At 33.1% G+C, this 15,943-nt stretch overlaps 1 protein-coding gene across 5 annotated transcripts in view; it reads right to left on the reverse strand.

Annotated features, from left to right (window-relative positions):
* Nucleotides 1–15,943, reverse strand: part of LOC105486020 (neurobeachin) — a 747,447-nt gene that overhangs the window by 327,171 nt on the left and 404,333 nt on the right. For all 5 annotated transcript variants that reach the window (XM_011748656.3, XM_071081645.1, XM_071081644.1 and 2 more), the window contains 2 exons: nucleotides 7,306–7,414; nucleotides 4,243–4,409 (listed from right to left, as the gene is read on the reverse strand). In XM_011748656.3, the coding sequence (XP_011746958.1) occupies nucleotides 4,243–4,409; nucleotides 7,306–7,414 (276 nt within the window). The remainder of the gene's footprint in view (nucleotides 1–4,242; nucleotides 4,410–7,305; nucleotides 7,415–15,943) is intronic.

Genomic DNA, 15,943 nt, shown 5'->3' on the forward strand with positions numbered 1-15,943 from the left:
GTATTAATCCCATTGGATTAGCCTGCAAAATATGGCCACACATTTTTCTTGCATTTGCAAGTTGAGAGCATTATTCTGTAGTAGAAACATACACTGTAAAATATATAGAAGTTGATAATTTATATAAAAACCAAATCTGTAACATTCACAGAATAACAGCATTCAAAAGTAACTTTTGCTGTTAAAACATTTTCTTGTCTTTTTGAGGAACTTGTGAGTCCAGTTAGAATATATAAATTTTTCTATGTAAAATGTTACTGGATTTGTAAACAACTGTTTTAGGTGGATGCTGGCTCTAACACTTTGGTTTCATGCAGGGATAAGTACTTTTTGGCATTTAATAAAGATAAATAAAATATAAAATTATTCCCAATGAACTAGTTTATTTTCTATTATTCCATGATAGGTATTGTCACTGACAAAAAAAGGGCATACACAAAGTATTTATTCATTAATTTGTTCACAAATTTTTTGGTACCTACTATGCATCAAAGCTTATTCTGGGTGCTGGGGATACAATTATGGATAAAAGAGCAAAAAACCTATTCCATTATGAAGCTTACATGTTATTGGAAAACAAAACAATAAAAATAATATTTAAGTATAATATATGAAATTTAAGTATCAAAGTAATAGATGTTGAAAAGCAGGGAAATACAATATAAAATATTTGAAGGAAGAAGTGCAATTTTAGACAGAGTGGCTAGAGAAGGATTTTTTTTTTTTTTTGAGATGGTATCATTTGGAATTAATGCCTGAAGAAAATCTAAAAGTTTGCGAAAGTATTCTAAACAGAGCAAACATGACATGCAAGAAAGAAGCCAGGATGACCATAACAAAAAGAACCAAGAGGAGAGTACTGGGAGAGAGGTTAAAGAGTTAACAGAGACTAAACCATGTAGGGCCTAATAAGTCACTATGAGATCTTATTTCTCCCCTCAGTGAATGGTAAACCTCTGCAGCAAGTGTTCCAAAGAACTTTCTGCAATGACGGAAAGGTTCTGTGATATCTACTATGTTAGCCACCACATGTAGCTACTGAGTACTTGAAATTTGGCTAGTGCAACTGAGGCATCAAAATTTTAATTAAATTTAATTATAATTAATTAAATTTGAATAGCCACACATGACTAGTGATTACAGTCTGGCATAGTACAGCTGTGGAGATTTCTAAGCACAGGAGCAGAGGGATTTACATTTTAACAACAGTCACTCAGGCTGTTGTGCTGAGGATGGACTTTAGGAGGACAGGGGAAAATATAAAAAGAAAGACTATATATCATGCTGGTACAATAAGTCAAGTGAAATATATAAATAAGACTATATATCATGCTGTTACAATAAGTCAAGTGAGAATGATATGGCTTGGACTAAGGTGATCCAAGGTAATGGTGAGAAGCAGTCAAAGCTGGATATGTTTTGTGGCAGTGTCAGTAAGATTTGCTGAAGGGCTCAGTGTGGGATGTGTAAACAGCAGTCAAGGACGGAGCAACATTTATGGCCTCGGGAACAGTAAGAATGGAGTTGCCTTTGGCTGAGATGGAGAAAAATAGAAGAGAAACTGGTTTGGAAGAAAATATTAGAAGCTCAGTTTTCATATGTTAGGTGTGAGATGACTATTAGATAATCAAGTAGAAGATGCCAAGTGGACAGATGAATATACAGACCTGGAGATGGGAGAGATCTGGACTTGCAATAATAAATTTTGGAGTTATCAACATACTAGGAGTATTTTTAAGTTATGGGACTAGATAAAATTGTCTAGAGAGTGAATAAGACAGAAAAGAGAAGAGGTCCAATGATATTAGCTGAGCCCTATTAGTTAATAAAATACTAAGGAGGATTAAACAGAACAAAACCTATGCTTAAAGGTTTAGAGTTCAGTGACACAGTTAGTAAATGATCATAAGAACATTGTGGGTTTTTTTCAGATAGTTGGCAGAAATTAATGTGCAGGAAAGAAGACGCCTGCTCTTCTGAGGGCTCAGGCCATGCTTTCTGTCAGTCTAACGAGAGGTCAGAAAGGTTGTTGACCAGCTAGCACAGGACGCATCTGACATGATACCACATGACTGCTACTACGGAGGTCACTGTCCTTTAGCTGTATTCTAATTACATAAGGAAATAATTAAAACCCAAACCATGTACTGCTTTATATAGCTAAGGCAATATCCTGAATCATACCAGCTGCGTTACTAGCAATATAATGTTACAGTCCTGACTACATATAAGTAAGTATTAAGAGATAAACCCAATTCAGATAACACAAAAGGGAGACAAGGTCTGTAGATGGTAAAATGCTCAGGTTATTGTTAGTGTGTGTAATGGTTAAATTTTATGTCAACTTGGCTAGGCTATAATGCCCAGTTGTTTGGTCAAACATTAGTCTAACTGTTGCTGTGGAGGTATTTTGTAGATATGATTAACATCTACAGTCAGTTAACTTTAAGTAAAGGATATTACCCTCAAGAATGTGGGAAAGGCTCATCCAATCAACCAAAGGCCTTAGCAAAAGCTGAGGTTTCCTGGAGAAGAAATTCTGCCTCAAGGCTGTAACACAGAAATCTTGCCTGAGTTTCTAGCCTGCCAGCCTGTCCTACAGATTTCAGACTTACCAGCTCCCATGATCTCACGAACAAATTCCTTAAAATAAATTTATTTAATGAATATAAATATCTCTGGAGCATCCTGACTGATACAATCTGCCTCTATTTGTACAAGCAGTGTGATACTATGTAAGTTTTATTTAACCTCTTTCAGCTTCAGGTTTTTCCTGGTAAAATGGAGAACACCTCAATGTCACCCTTAATAAAGATGTTCAAGGATAAAGGAAATAATCCATGTAAAGTTCTTAGTATGGTACCTAGCACATAACAAATAATAAATGTTAGAGGTCATGGGTTATTGCTATTATTATGATAAATATTAAGTGTTGACTATTTTAAAGACATATAATTTTACCTTAAATCCAAAAATAATAAAGTTTAAAAAAATCTATCTTACACTCATAATCCCAGGAAGTTGGTTAAATACCATCCTACTCATATTCTAGGTGTTTTTCTCTAACTAACAGTTTTTTTTTTTGAGACAAAGTCTCATTCTGTCACCCAGGCTGGAGTTCTGTGGCACAATCTTGGCTCACTGCAACCTCCGCCTCCTGGGTTCAAGCAATTCTTGTGCTTCAGGTTTTTCCTGGTAAAATGGAGAACACCTCAATGTTCTTGTGCTTCAGCCTCCTGAGTAGCTACAATTACAGGCACCCACCACCACGCCTGGCTAATTTTTATAAATTAGTAGAGACGGAGTTTCACCATGTTGGCCAGGTTGGTGTCAAACTCCTGACCTCAGGTGATCCACCCGCCTCGGCCTCCCAAAGTGCTGGGATTAGAGGCGTGAGCCACCGCACCCGGTCAACAGAATCATTTTTACCAAGGCTCTTCTTAGTAGTGTCCTGTTTACATTTCACCAGCCAACTCTGTCAAACAGAGATTTAATAAACTCTGCCAAACAGAGATTTAATAGAAACATTTAGTGGGGTCAAATAAAATAAAAATATAAAAGGAAGAACATCAGCAATCTAAATATACTGACCTGTTTCACTACTAGTTTTCCAGAAAACTTCATTGTACAGATAACAACAACAAGAACAACAAAAATAATTGTATTTTTGTATCTTTAGGGAGAACATTTGTGATTTATAAACAACCAAATTTTAGTTTTAGTTGTACTACATTACCATAAACAACCATATTTTGAGATGAAAATCTTCCCTTGGTAAGACTGAATAGAAAATTACGAAAGAAAACTTTTTAGAAGAACATATTACTTCTCTATGTATATGCTTATATATGCTTCTGTATAAAAAAGAATGATACAACTTTAATAAATAGGACGAGTTGACTCTAAAAGATTCTTTTTTAAAAAGAGTCACTTCTTATACCTAAACATCTGTTACATATGAAAGACAGTAGACTAAAATACTTGCCTAACCGTATTTTGTATTATGTTGCATATTATTATAAAGTAGACATAACTTCCATTGTAGCTACTATAAAAAGTTTAGATTTTCCCTTAAACTCTTCTGATGAAGAATTATTAAAGATTTCAGGAAAAATTTCAATTAATTTTTTTATATTTTAAATTATATTTTTAAATGACTTTTAAATTTGTAGCCATTTTTTTATTACCAACTATTATAATTAACCTATGAATCGTTATTTACTCTAATTTATTATAACTCACCTATGAGAAACTGCTCCCCAAGCACCATGTTTATTTGTGAGAATATTGAGAATCTTCTGTTTCAGCTGATTTGCTGTTACATGGTCTCGATGTTTTGCAGCACTGATCAGATGGTCACACATCTTTTCTTCCTCTCTTCTATCAGCAGCATACTGGGCACACTGTGACTATAAAGAAATACAAACGATGCACAATAATAAACTTTTTACTGCGTATAAGTAAGGATGATATACATCTAAGTTAAAGGGTAACAGGAATTCAATTTTTTAAAACTCAATGTAATCTTTTGATATTTTGTTCTAAAGAATACATATTGTCACCTTTCAAATATAAAAAGTGCTCTTTCTAAAGTACATGTAAAATAATTTGAATAATATTGAAGTAATTAAAGACTTATGGTTTCTTCCAATTCTGAGAATCTAATTTTTATGTATTTTAGAAGCACAAATATTTACTATAAATGTAAACCTACTTGTTTATCAAGCCAATACAGTATTTCTCACTTAAAATAAGTGGCATGTTGCTGATAATTACATATGAATCAAAAATCTGTCACTTAATTTATACTTTTCCATTGCATGAATGGTAATGTGATATAGAAGAAAATGTAGTCATTTAGGAATTCAGTAGACCTGGATTTTAATTCACAAAATACACAAACTCCATATATTTTAATGTACTCAGTTTCATATTTGTAAATGAGGAGCTGAGACAAGATTTTTTCTACGATCTCTCCACATTCTTAAAATGTAATATGTTCAAACAGTTTCATGAGAACTACAACCTTATTCTTACCTCCCTTTTCCCATAATTATCAGTTGTCATGTCAGCTATCTGACGTGTATTCATTCTTACATTTGTTAGCAACACTGTTCATCAATGGATCATTTTTTGTATTAAAAATATTTCATGTAAATATGAAGAGGAACATTAATTATAAATTTGGTTCTTTTTATTGTAGTTTTTATAAAGAAAACTACAATAAATGCAGAGTAGTGTGACTATAACTTTTAACATTAATAAACTTGTAATACAAGTAATATAACTAGGAAGAAAAAAGTCTCATACATCTGATAAAATAAATAGAACTAGTTCACATTCATCATTACTATGCAAAAATCTATTTCATGGAAGGCACTTGAACATATTCCTCCCATTATCTATTGATATACACTACTACCACAAGTAATCTCTTCTGGAGAAATAACCCCACAGTAATCTAAGAAGGATTAATTCATTTTCCAATTTATCTTTTTGTACAGGGAATCACCAATTAGTACAATGATCTGCCTCAGTAATGAGCTTAATATTTCATTAGTTCACTGGAGAGTAAAATTAAATTTTCATTTTTCTTCCTTAACAATTACAGTAGCTAACTAAAAAAACTTAACTGTGAAGTACCCATCTAATATCAAATATACTTTTCTTCCTAATTATGGGCTGATATGTGGGATAGAAAAATTCCTCAAAAAGTTCTAGCAAAATGTCCTGACTTGTAAAATCTTTTACAATTTAAAAGGGATATCTTTGTGTAAACCACGCACACACATCAACAGCTCTAACCCAAAAAGAAGAGATAGAAACATTCAGGTTAAAAAAATAAGGTACAATCATCAAATAACATTGGCATACAATCAAAATTAGATTTACATTAATATTATATTTTATGTATATAAAATCTAAAAAACACTAAGTCTTCATGTGTCCTCGGAAACCACTTATCACCTTGGGAGTTGACCCACAATGAGGGTAATCTCATTCCTAAGAGTGAAAAATTGGTGTGTGTTGCGTGGGGGATACAAATATTGTTATTTCAGTACATAAAACACAAATGTACGTAAGTACAAAAACAGATGCGCAGCCTATGGGTGGTATTATAAAATTTCTTTGGGATGAGTGGCCAATTAGGCAAAATGTCTAAAAGGACTCCTAGGGAATCGATAACAACAACAAAAACGGTTGAGAAACTGCCCTTGGCCTAATGTCACCTTGGTTAAACATGTGTTAAAGCTCATAACTAATATCCAACCACTTGAAAATCTACTTTAAATGTTTCCACATAACAAATATTGATCTGCTTATATCCCCACAAAATATCTTGATTTTCTTAGTGGAAGTACAGACACTCAAAACTGATCCTGCAGGGAATTCAGTTGAGATTCCAAATCTTATTTACTACCACGAAACTTCACTTTGATAGACACTTAAAGATCACTATACTTTTATTGAAGTTTAAAATATCTGGTATCTTTTCCAGAATATGGTTGCTGCAATTTCACAAGACAAGTGCCTGCTTGTCTCGTGCCTCTTCTGACCGAATGAAGCAGAGGTCATGTGTTTGAAAGCAACAGCAGCTATTTTCCTGTCTCATGCTTTTCAGCTAGCCAGGTCAGAGATCACTAGACACAGTCTATCAACGTGTATGACTCACAGAGCTGCTTTACTGAGATAAAAACCTCATCAAAACTAGAATTGTGGGCTCTGATTTCCAGCTACACCATACTTGTTAGCCTGTTGTATCAGGAGAATAAATTGGTGGGTCATTTATTACTTTCAAGCCCAACGTAAGCCAAACACCAGGGCGCATAAATATTTCTGGAACCTATTTTGTCTTGTAAATGGAATAAACTGAAATAATTAATAACTGTTATACATAAAACATATAAATTGAAAGATTTTTTTGAATGTTATATGAGTTTATTCATATAACTGTATCATATACTCATATCGACCTATTGGTGTGTAAATATCTGCTAGCTTAAAATAACTAAAATTGTTGCATTATAAATTATTTTTTGCATTTACTCTTGAGTAGGTTAGAATAACTTCAGTCTACCAAATGGTTAGGCACATATAGGGCAGAAGGAATGTTTTCATGCTGTAAATGGGGTGAAAATAAATTAGTACTCTGTGTTTGACATTTACTAAAGCTTTTAAAAAACAGGAACAGAAATGCCTTCAGTGAAATTTTCCTTTTAAAAAACATTCTTATGTAAGGTCACAGATAGGTGATTTTTGGCTTATAACAGAAATGCAGAATTTAGTGTACTCCCAAAACCTTACCTCAAACTCTGCATGTTTATGTACATCTTCGGCTCTCTGTCTGTTCAAAATAAACTCAGCTTCATTTGCAACACGAACTATATGGTCCTTCATAGCATGGCACAGTAATCTAAAAAGAAAAATACCTTTAGAAATATTATTCTTAATAGCTTTGGTTAGTCCAATTTTTTTCAATAATCAGATTGCAGTATTTCAAATATATGTTTTAGATAAAGCTAGATATAAAATTAATATATTTTAAATTATGATTCAATAAAATGTGAAATATAGAAAGATGTCATAAAACTGTTGTATCAATTCCTCTGTTAAATAGTGTGTCTTGTGAATCAGCAACTCAGTTAATTCAATTAAGATAGGTTACTTAAAAATAAAAAATTCTGGTTGGAGTGTTTTAAAATGGTTATGCAACAGAACTCACTATCTTAGAGGTAATTTTTCACAGATAAGTTCAATGACCACACTTTAGGAAATCAATAGACTAGATTCTTATGTTTTTTTTTTTACATTGTACCTCAATAAAATTTTTAAAAATATAGGATACCCAGTTAAATTTGAATTTCAGATAAACCATGTAGATTCTTACTTTAAATAATGCAGAATGATAGAACTAAATGACATCTAAATTCTTTTAAATGCTGAGATTCCAAATTCTAATATGGAACTACAGTTAAAGTTCAACCATAGAACCGAATTTTTTAACTACAGAAGTTACTTTTTGAGAAGATTTGAATTAGTTTTTAAATGTGTAGTAACATTTACAGTGAAAAGCCTCTCACTATGTCCTCTAGTCGCCAAATTTTCAACCTCAACAGATACCCACTGTTATGCCTGGGTGTGTTTCAGAGACTTCTAAAATATACAAATAAAATACAAATATATTATTTTCCCTCACTTCCTAACACTGATAATTATTAGTACGTTATACAGTCTGTTTTTTACCCAGCTTTTCTCACATAGCAATGTATCTTGGATATCTTTTCACATGTACACACAGGGAGCTTCTTCTAACTTCTTTTGTAACACGTGGCAGAGATTACTTCCAAAGATGGCTGCAACAACATTTCTCATTCCACATGCTCTCTTTTGCCGTGTGACTTTGTCATTAAAAAATGGAGACTTTTGCTACTCCTTGTTGATCTGGACTTGCCCTGTGACTTCCTGTGAGCCACAGAATACAGCAGAAGTGATGCTATGCGACTCCTGAAGCTAGGACTAAGATGCCAGGCAGCTTTTGATATTTTTTGAACTCTCTTCTGGACTCTGTTGCTCCCCTGAGAGAAGCCTACATGACATGGAGCACATTGAAGAGCACAGAGGTGCTTGGGCTCTCAGGCCTAGATGAGGTCTCAGCCCAAAGTAAGTCACATTCAGGACACTGCAGACCCAGACAGCTCCACATGGAGCCAGAGAGAACTGCTTAGCTGAGCCCAGGCAATGAGAATCATGAGAAAGAAAAAAACTGATTACTGGTTTAAGCCACAAGATGATGATGATGATGATGGAGGAGATGGAGGAGGAGGAAGAGGAGGAAGAGGAGGGGAAGATAATATTGATTATAACAATTAATATCATTTTGTTTTTCACTGTGTCTATTAAAAACAATGATTTGACCTTTTCTAGTCTTCCTCAATTTTTTTTTTTTTTTGGCAAAAAGTAATTACTGTATGTTAAACACACACACACACACACACAAATAATATTTAAAAAGCTACCCTCAAGTCTTTCTGGGCTTTCCTTAAAGGGGAAGCTTAAGAAGTAGTTTCAGTTCCTTTATCTATGACCTTTTTACATTTCATTCTAATCCTCATATTCCTTCATTGTACATTTTTTCTTTCTGGGGATTTTAATCAGAAGTACTATTTCAATAACAGCATTACTTATTTTCACTGCTCATTAATGAAATACATCAACTTTTTTTGCTCAAGTTTTCATAAATATAAATCAGATGGGAATAGATTTAACTTTGTTTTAATTTCTGTACTTACTAAATACTGAGTCCTAGTAATTCCTTCTATATTCTTCACTATATCATGTCTACCTGTGGCAAACTTTCTTCTTTACTGACACATAAATATAAGCAGAAGAAACAAAATATCATTATATATTCTGATATTTCTAATTTATTGTTTAAATATAATTTTAAAAGCATACATATGTCTTTGAGGTAAGCGTGACTATATTGGATTTATTTGTTCTTTCTAATATCAAGGTTGAATTACAAAACATGAAGTTTTCATCTTTCCACCAAATTACTTGCAATATCTTTGTGGCATTTTCTATAAAAACCGACAGGTGAATGGTTCCTTTATTTTAGGGTGGTAATGTAAATACTGAGCAACACTGAATTCACGATAGTTCTCAGTAGAAATCTGTCTAAAATCCATGTCTGCTCGGACATAGATTTAACCACTCCTTGATGAGATTTAGGTTAAATAACTACTCTGTCACTCTAGGACCAGTGGGAATGGTTCTGACAGTATGACAGCAGCACCAGTAAAATCTTGCATAGCAGCAGGATAGGTGCAGATATTTCCTAGAAGCATGGAGCAGTAATCTCTCCAATCTCTTGAGGGGGACATAGGCACATTCTAATGGGAAAGTTGTCTAGTTTTCCATCTAAAAGTTAACCACAACACAAATTATTAAAAGAATACAAAGGTTATGGAAATCTGTTAGGCATGACGATACTTAGGAAAAAAGATAAAAACTCCTCTGTAAATGATGTTGGAGGGCATACAGTCTTAATCACTGAGGGAAATGGAAAATTAAAATAAGCTAAAAAAGAAAATCATGTAAACTTTGATTATTAACTTTTGATCATATTATCAACCTACATTTTGTAGAGGCTTCAAAAGAGAGAAGAGATGTGATATTAGAATATTCCGTTCAATGGCTTTGTCTAGTGCATGCTGAAGGCTGAAGAAAGCCAGGAAGAAATCTAATATGTGCCAATTAGTGCAGATCACAAAACTTAAATAGATTAACAGGAGACAGCAGGAAGGGAAGGGCACATGGTCTGGCTGGTTAATACATATCATTCCCAGGAGCAAAGCAGTGGATTAGCAAAGCAAAGAGGCATGGCGGTGGGGGTGGAGGCTTTGTAACAAAAGACTCCTGTCCTCAGACACACCAAAGAAATTGTATCACTTTTCCAAAGTCTGTTCCCCTATCTTGGGCACTTATGAGTTCTGCCAACTGATCTATGCTGTTTTATTTACAAGAGGAGAAAGTATCTTTCTATGACTCTTGCCACCATTCTGAATGACCCCATTACCCACATGGAAAACACTGATCACAGCAGCGCACAATTCTTTGACTAGTTAACTTGAAAGATCTTCAAATCTCCCTCACTTCAGCAAATAAATCCAATGGCCATAAGTAGCTTCATTTCACAAATCTTCATGCTTTAAGTCTACTCTCAGATCATGATCTCCTATCCTTGCTGCTCTCTTTCCTCTTGTGCTTAAAAATTCACTTCCTTTTGCATCCATCTGGGATCTCACAATTCCATGTTTCAACCACTCTTGCCAACACCTTCACTTAACTCCTGATCTACCTGCTGCACTGGAGTTAAAGATACATAACACTGGGTTAACACACTGGTCTCCTTCCTCAGTCTTACATCTAGGCTGTTAAGGAAAGTAACAAAATGAATTTTGACTGAAGATAAAATCTGTATTTCTTTTTGACAGTCAAATTGTTTTTAACTCAGGTTTTAAGAGGCTACACGAATGTCTTTACTATCCTAAGCTCACTTACTTAAAAAACTAGTATATGTAAATAAATAAATAAACCACTCGGCTGCACTTGGTGTTTATCAGTCTCTTGTTTCCTTAACAAATTATTTTATCTCAAATATGTATATATGCCAAAGCAATATGTTGTTCAGATTGCTTGTTTGTGAGTTTTATAAATAAAGCTGCAGCTTTTCTATACATACTGTTTTTTAAATTAAAATAGTTCAAAATTCTCTTCTACTCCTAATTTGCTAAGAGTATTCTTTCTAATCATGAATGTTACTGACCTTTACTAGATGTCTGCACCTACTAAGATGATCATAAAGGTTTTCACTTTTAATGTGATAAATGAATGACATTTTTAGAAATTTTTAAAATGATGAACAACTCCTGCATTCATGGGATAAACTTCCCTCATCACCCTCTTCCAGTTTGCCCCACATATACATGTTATCTTTTTATACACAGTTGAATTGAGTTCTGCTAATACTTCTATTAGAACTTACAGCTCTATATTCACAAGGGAGACTGGCGTGTGATTTTCCTTTCTCCCACACGTCTTGTTTGCTCTTATAATTGAGATTACACAGGCCTCGATGAACACTCTGGATCACTCCCTGTCTCTGATCTCTAGGAGTTTGTGTAAGTTTGGAACAGTGTTTTACTTGAACATTTGGTAGACTATCCTGTAAACTATTTGGGCTTAGAGTTTTCTCTACAGGAAGAAATTTTACTGATTAACTTCCTTTCATACTTAAAGAACTATTGAGGGTTTTGTTTCTTCTTATTCAGTTATAGGAAGTTGTATATTTTCTAGGAAATTGCTCGTTTCATTTAAATTTGTAATTTTAATGGTATAATGTTTTGATAGCAGTCTCATTTTCTTTTCTAATTAGTTTTGGCTATAATTCTGTCTCCTTTTCATTCTGTGTGTTCACTATTTGTGTTGTTTTATTTTGTTCTTAATCTTAGAAGTTTGCTCATTTATTATTAGTTAATGAATAAACATTTATCTTTGTTAATCTTCTCCACTGTATCTTATTTTTCTATTTCCCTGATTTCTGTTAGACTTCATTATTATCAGCTTTCTTCTACTTTGTGAAGGGGTTCTGTCATTTTCCTAACTTGGATTTTTTTTTTTTTTTTGCAGTTAGAGATTTAGTTCATTAATTTTAGGCTTTTCTCTCAAGTAATAAGCTTTTATGCAAATAGATTTATCTTCAAGTTTCATTTTCCTTACATTCTACAAGTTGTTGTATTTAGTATATCTATTATTGTTTAGTCTAAATACTTTTTATGTTTCTTTGAAATATAAGATATTTAAATGTTCAAAATTCTTTAGCAGTAATGAGAATATTTTAATACAATTTTTTGTTCTCGCTTTCAAATTTAAATTTACACTGGTCAGATATCATGGTATTTATAACACTAATTCTTAAAATCTGATAAGACTTGTGTTGTGATCTAACTATGTCAGCAGTTCCCAACCTTTTTGGCACCAGGGACTAGTTTCGTGGAAGACAATTTTTCTGTGGGCCAAAGTGGATGGAAAGGGATGGTTTCGAGATGATTCAAGCACATTACATTTATTGTGTGCTTTATTCCTATTATTATTACTTTGTAATACATAATGAAATAATTATACAACTCACCATAATGTTGAATCAGTGGGAGCCTGAGCTTGTTTTCCTGTGACTAGACGTTCCCCTCTGGGGTGATGGGAGATAGTGACAGATTATCAGTCATTAGATTCTCCTAAGGAGCATGCAACCTATATCCCTTGCATGCACAGTTCTACAATAGGGTCCATGCTCCTATGAGAATCTAATGCTGCCACTGAACTGACAGGAGGTGGAGCTCAGGCGGTGATGCCAGCAATGGGGAGAGGCTACAAATATAGATGAAGCTTGGCTCGCTTGCTAGTCATTCATCCGCTACTGTGCTGCCTGGTTCCTAACAGGCTAAGGACTGGTACTAGTCTGTGGCCCAGGGATTGGGGACCCCTGAATCATGTGATCAGATTTTACATATGTTACATGTTTGCTTGAGAATAATATGTACTCTCTATGATTGGGTGAAAAGTTCTATATATCAATAAGATCAAATGCTAATTATGTTATTCAAATCCTGTATATATTCACTGAATTTTTTGTCTGCTGGATATTTTGATAACTGAGATAGGAGTGTTGAAATCTTCCACAAAGATGGCAGATTTGTCATTTTCTCCCTGATGTTTCATCACTTTTTGCTTTACACATTTTGACGTTATTTATTTGAAATACATGAATTTAGGATGGTAGCATCTTAAGAAAATTCAACTTTTCTTAACCATATGACTTAGTTCTTCACTAACAATTTTTGCCTTGAAATATTTTTTAAAATATCAATATAGCTATATCAGCTTAGTTTTTTGATGCCCAGTATATATTTTTCTACCTTTTTACCTTCAACATTCTTCTGGCTTTGGGTATGCCTTTAGTGAATGGAACTCACCTGGAGTTTTAATCCTATCTGAGAAATTTGGTTTTTAACTGGAAATCAGTCCTGTTATATTTATTATGCTTATTGATATATAATGTATTTAATTCTAGCCCAATACTTTAAAAATCTTCCATTGGTTCCAGTTTTTTAATGCTTTTTATTGCGGTGGAGAGGGGTTGGTGATAGAAAATTTAGTTTTGATTCCATCTTTTTTACTCCCTACTGATTGGAAATGTATTTATTCTATTCTTTTCATTGCTATGCTTGGGCTTTTACCAGGTATAGTTAACTTAAATAAGTATGAAGTTAAATAATATCATAAGCTTCTTCTACAACAATATTATGTAATAATTCCTTCTAACTTACAAGCTATTGCCCAGTACTGTCGAGTTCAAACTCACATATTACATATCATTGCCCTTTATAAAGACAATTTCTATGTAGATGTACACATATGTGTTCTATGTAGATTTACCAATTAATTTGCATACTTTTATCTTTGTATAGTTTTGTCATTATGAGATTTTCTTATTTTATCCTGACATGCATACATTGTAAGTTTCTTAGTTGCTGTGCTCTCAGGGATAAACTATCTAAAATTATGGTTATCTATAAATGTTCATTTCACACTAATTTTTAAAAAGTATTTTTAAAATTGAGATATATTTCACATAACAAAATCCTCGCCATTTAAAAATGTACACTTTAGTGGTTTTTAGTATACTCACTATCTTGTGTAACCATGAACTATGTGAGTCTAGATCCTTTTTATCATTCTGTAAAAATCCTCATACTTATTAGTAATTAATCTCAATTTCCTCTTCCTCCTTTCTTCTGGTAAGTACTATTCTACATTCTGTTTCTATGGATTTTCCTATTCTAGACATTTCATTTAAATGGAATCACACAATATGTGTCTAGCTTCTTTCAGGTAGCATAATATTTTCCAGGTTCATCCATGTCAAGTCTCAGTACCTTATTCCTTTTTATTGGTGAACAATATTCTGTTTTATACATATATCATAGTTTGTTTACCAGCTCACCAGTTGATGAACATTTGGGTTGTTTCCACTTACAGACAATTAGGAATTATGCTATTATGAATAGTTTTTTTGTGAACATACGTTTTCAATTTTCTTGAGGATGTATCTACGGATCAGATTGCTGGGTCATATGGTAACTCTATGTTTAACTTGTTGAGTAACAGCCAAACTGTTATCCACAGTGGCTGTGCTACTTTCCATTCTCATCAACAAAGTGTGAGGGTTCCAATTTCTGTGAATCCTGGCCAACACGTGTTACTGTCTGTTTTAAACATTATAGCCATTCTAGTGAATATGAAGTGGTATCTTACTGCAGTTTTGATTTGCATTTCTGAGAATCTTCTCATGTGCTCATTGGCCATCTGTATATCTTCTTTGGAGAAATGTCTACTTATATCCTCTACTCATTTTTAAATTGGGCCATTTGTCTTTTTATTATTGAGTTGTAAGGATTACTTTTATATTCTGGAGATTAGACTCTTTTTGATTTGCAAACACTGATTTCAATTCTGCTGCTGTATTTTCACTATCTTGTAAATGAATGTCTTTTGACACACACAAGTTTTAAATTTTGATGACTATCAATTTACTTTTTTTTTGCTTGTCCTTTTGGTGTCATATCTATGAAAACCATTGTGTAATTCAAGGTCATGAAGATTTTTAACTATGTTTCCTTCTAATAGTTATAGTTCTCACATTTGGGTCTTTCATGAATTTTGAATTAATTTTTTCATAGGGTGTGAGGTTGGAGACTAGATTTATTCTTTGACCTGTCGATATCCAGTTGTTCCAGCATCATTGTTGAAATGACTGTCCTTTCAACAATGGTAAGGACAGTCATTCTGAAAAGTCTTGGCAACCTTGTTGAAAATAAATTGACCATAAGTATATGGGTTTCTTTGTGGACTCTCAATTCTATTAAATTTGTCTGTAAGACTATCTTTATTTAGTACCACACTGTTTTGATCACTGTAGCTTTGTATTAAGTTTTGGAATTAAGAGTATAAGTCCTCCAAATTTATTCTTTTAATATAGGTTTGGTTATCCTATATCTCTTGCAATTCCATATTATTTTAGAATCAACTTCTCCATTTCTGAAAAAAGACAGCTAAAATTTTGATAGTATGCACTGACATTATATATAAATTTGAAAAGTACTGTTATCTTAAAATTATTAACTTTTCCAATCCATTAAAACCTGGGAGGTATTTCCATTTATTTATATCCTCTTTCATTCCTTTCAACAATGTTTGAAAGAAATTCAACAATGTTGTGGTTTTTGATGGATAAGTGTTGACATTCTTTGACTAAATTTATTCTTTTTTTAAAAAAAAATTTAATTGTAATAAAATACATATAATACAAAATTTACAGTTT

Source organism: Macaca nemestrina, chromosome 16, assembly GCF_043159975.1.
Source record: "Macaca nemestrina isolate mMacNem1 chromosome 16, mMacNem.hap1, whole genome shotgun sequence".
Taxonomy (NCBI): domain Eukaryota; kingdom Metazoa; phylum Chordata; class Mammalia; order Primates; family Cercopithecidae; genus Macaca; species Macaca nemestrina.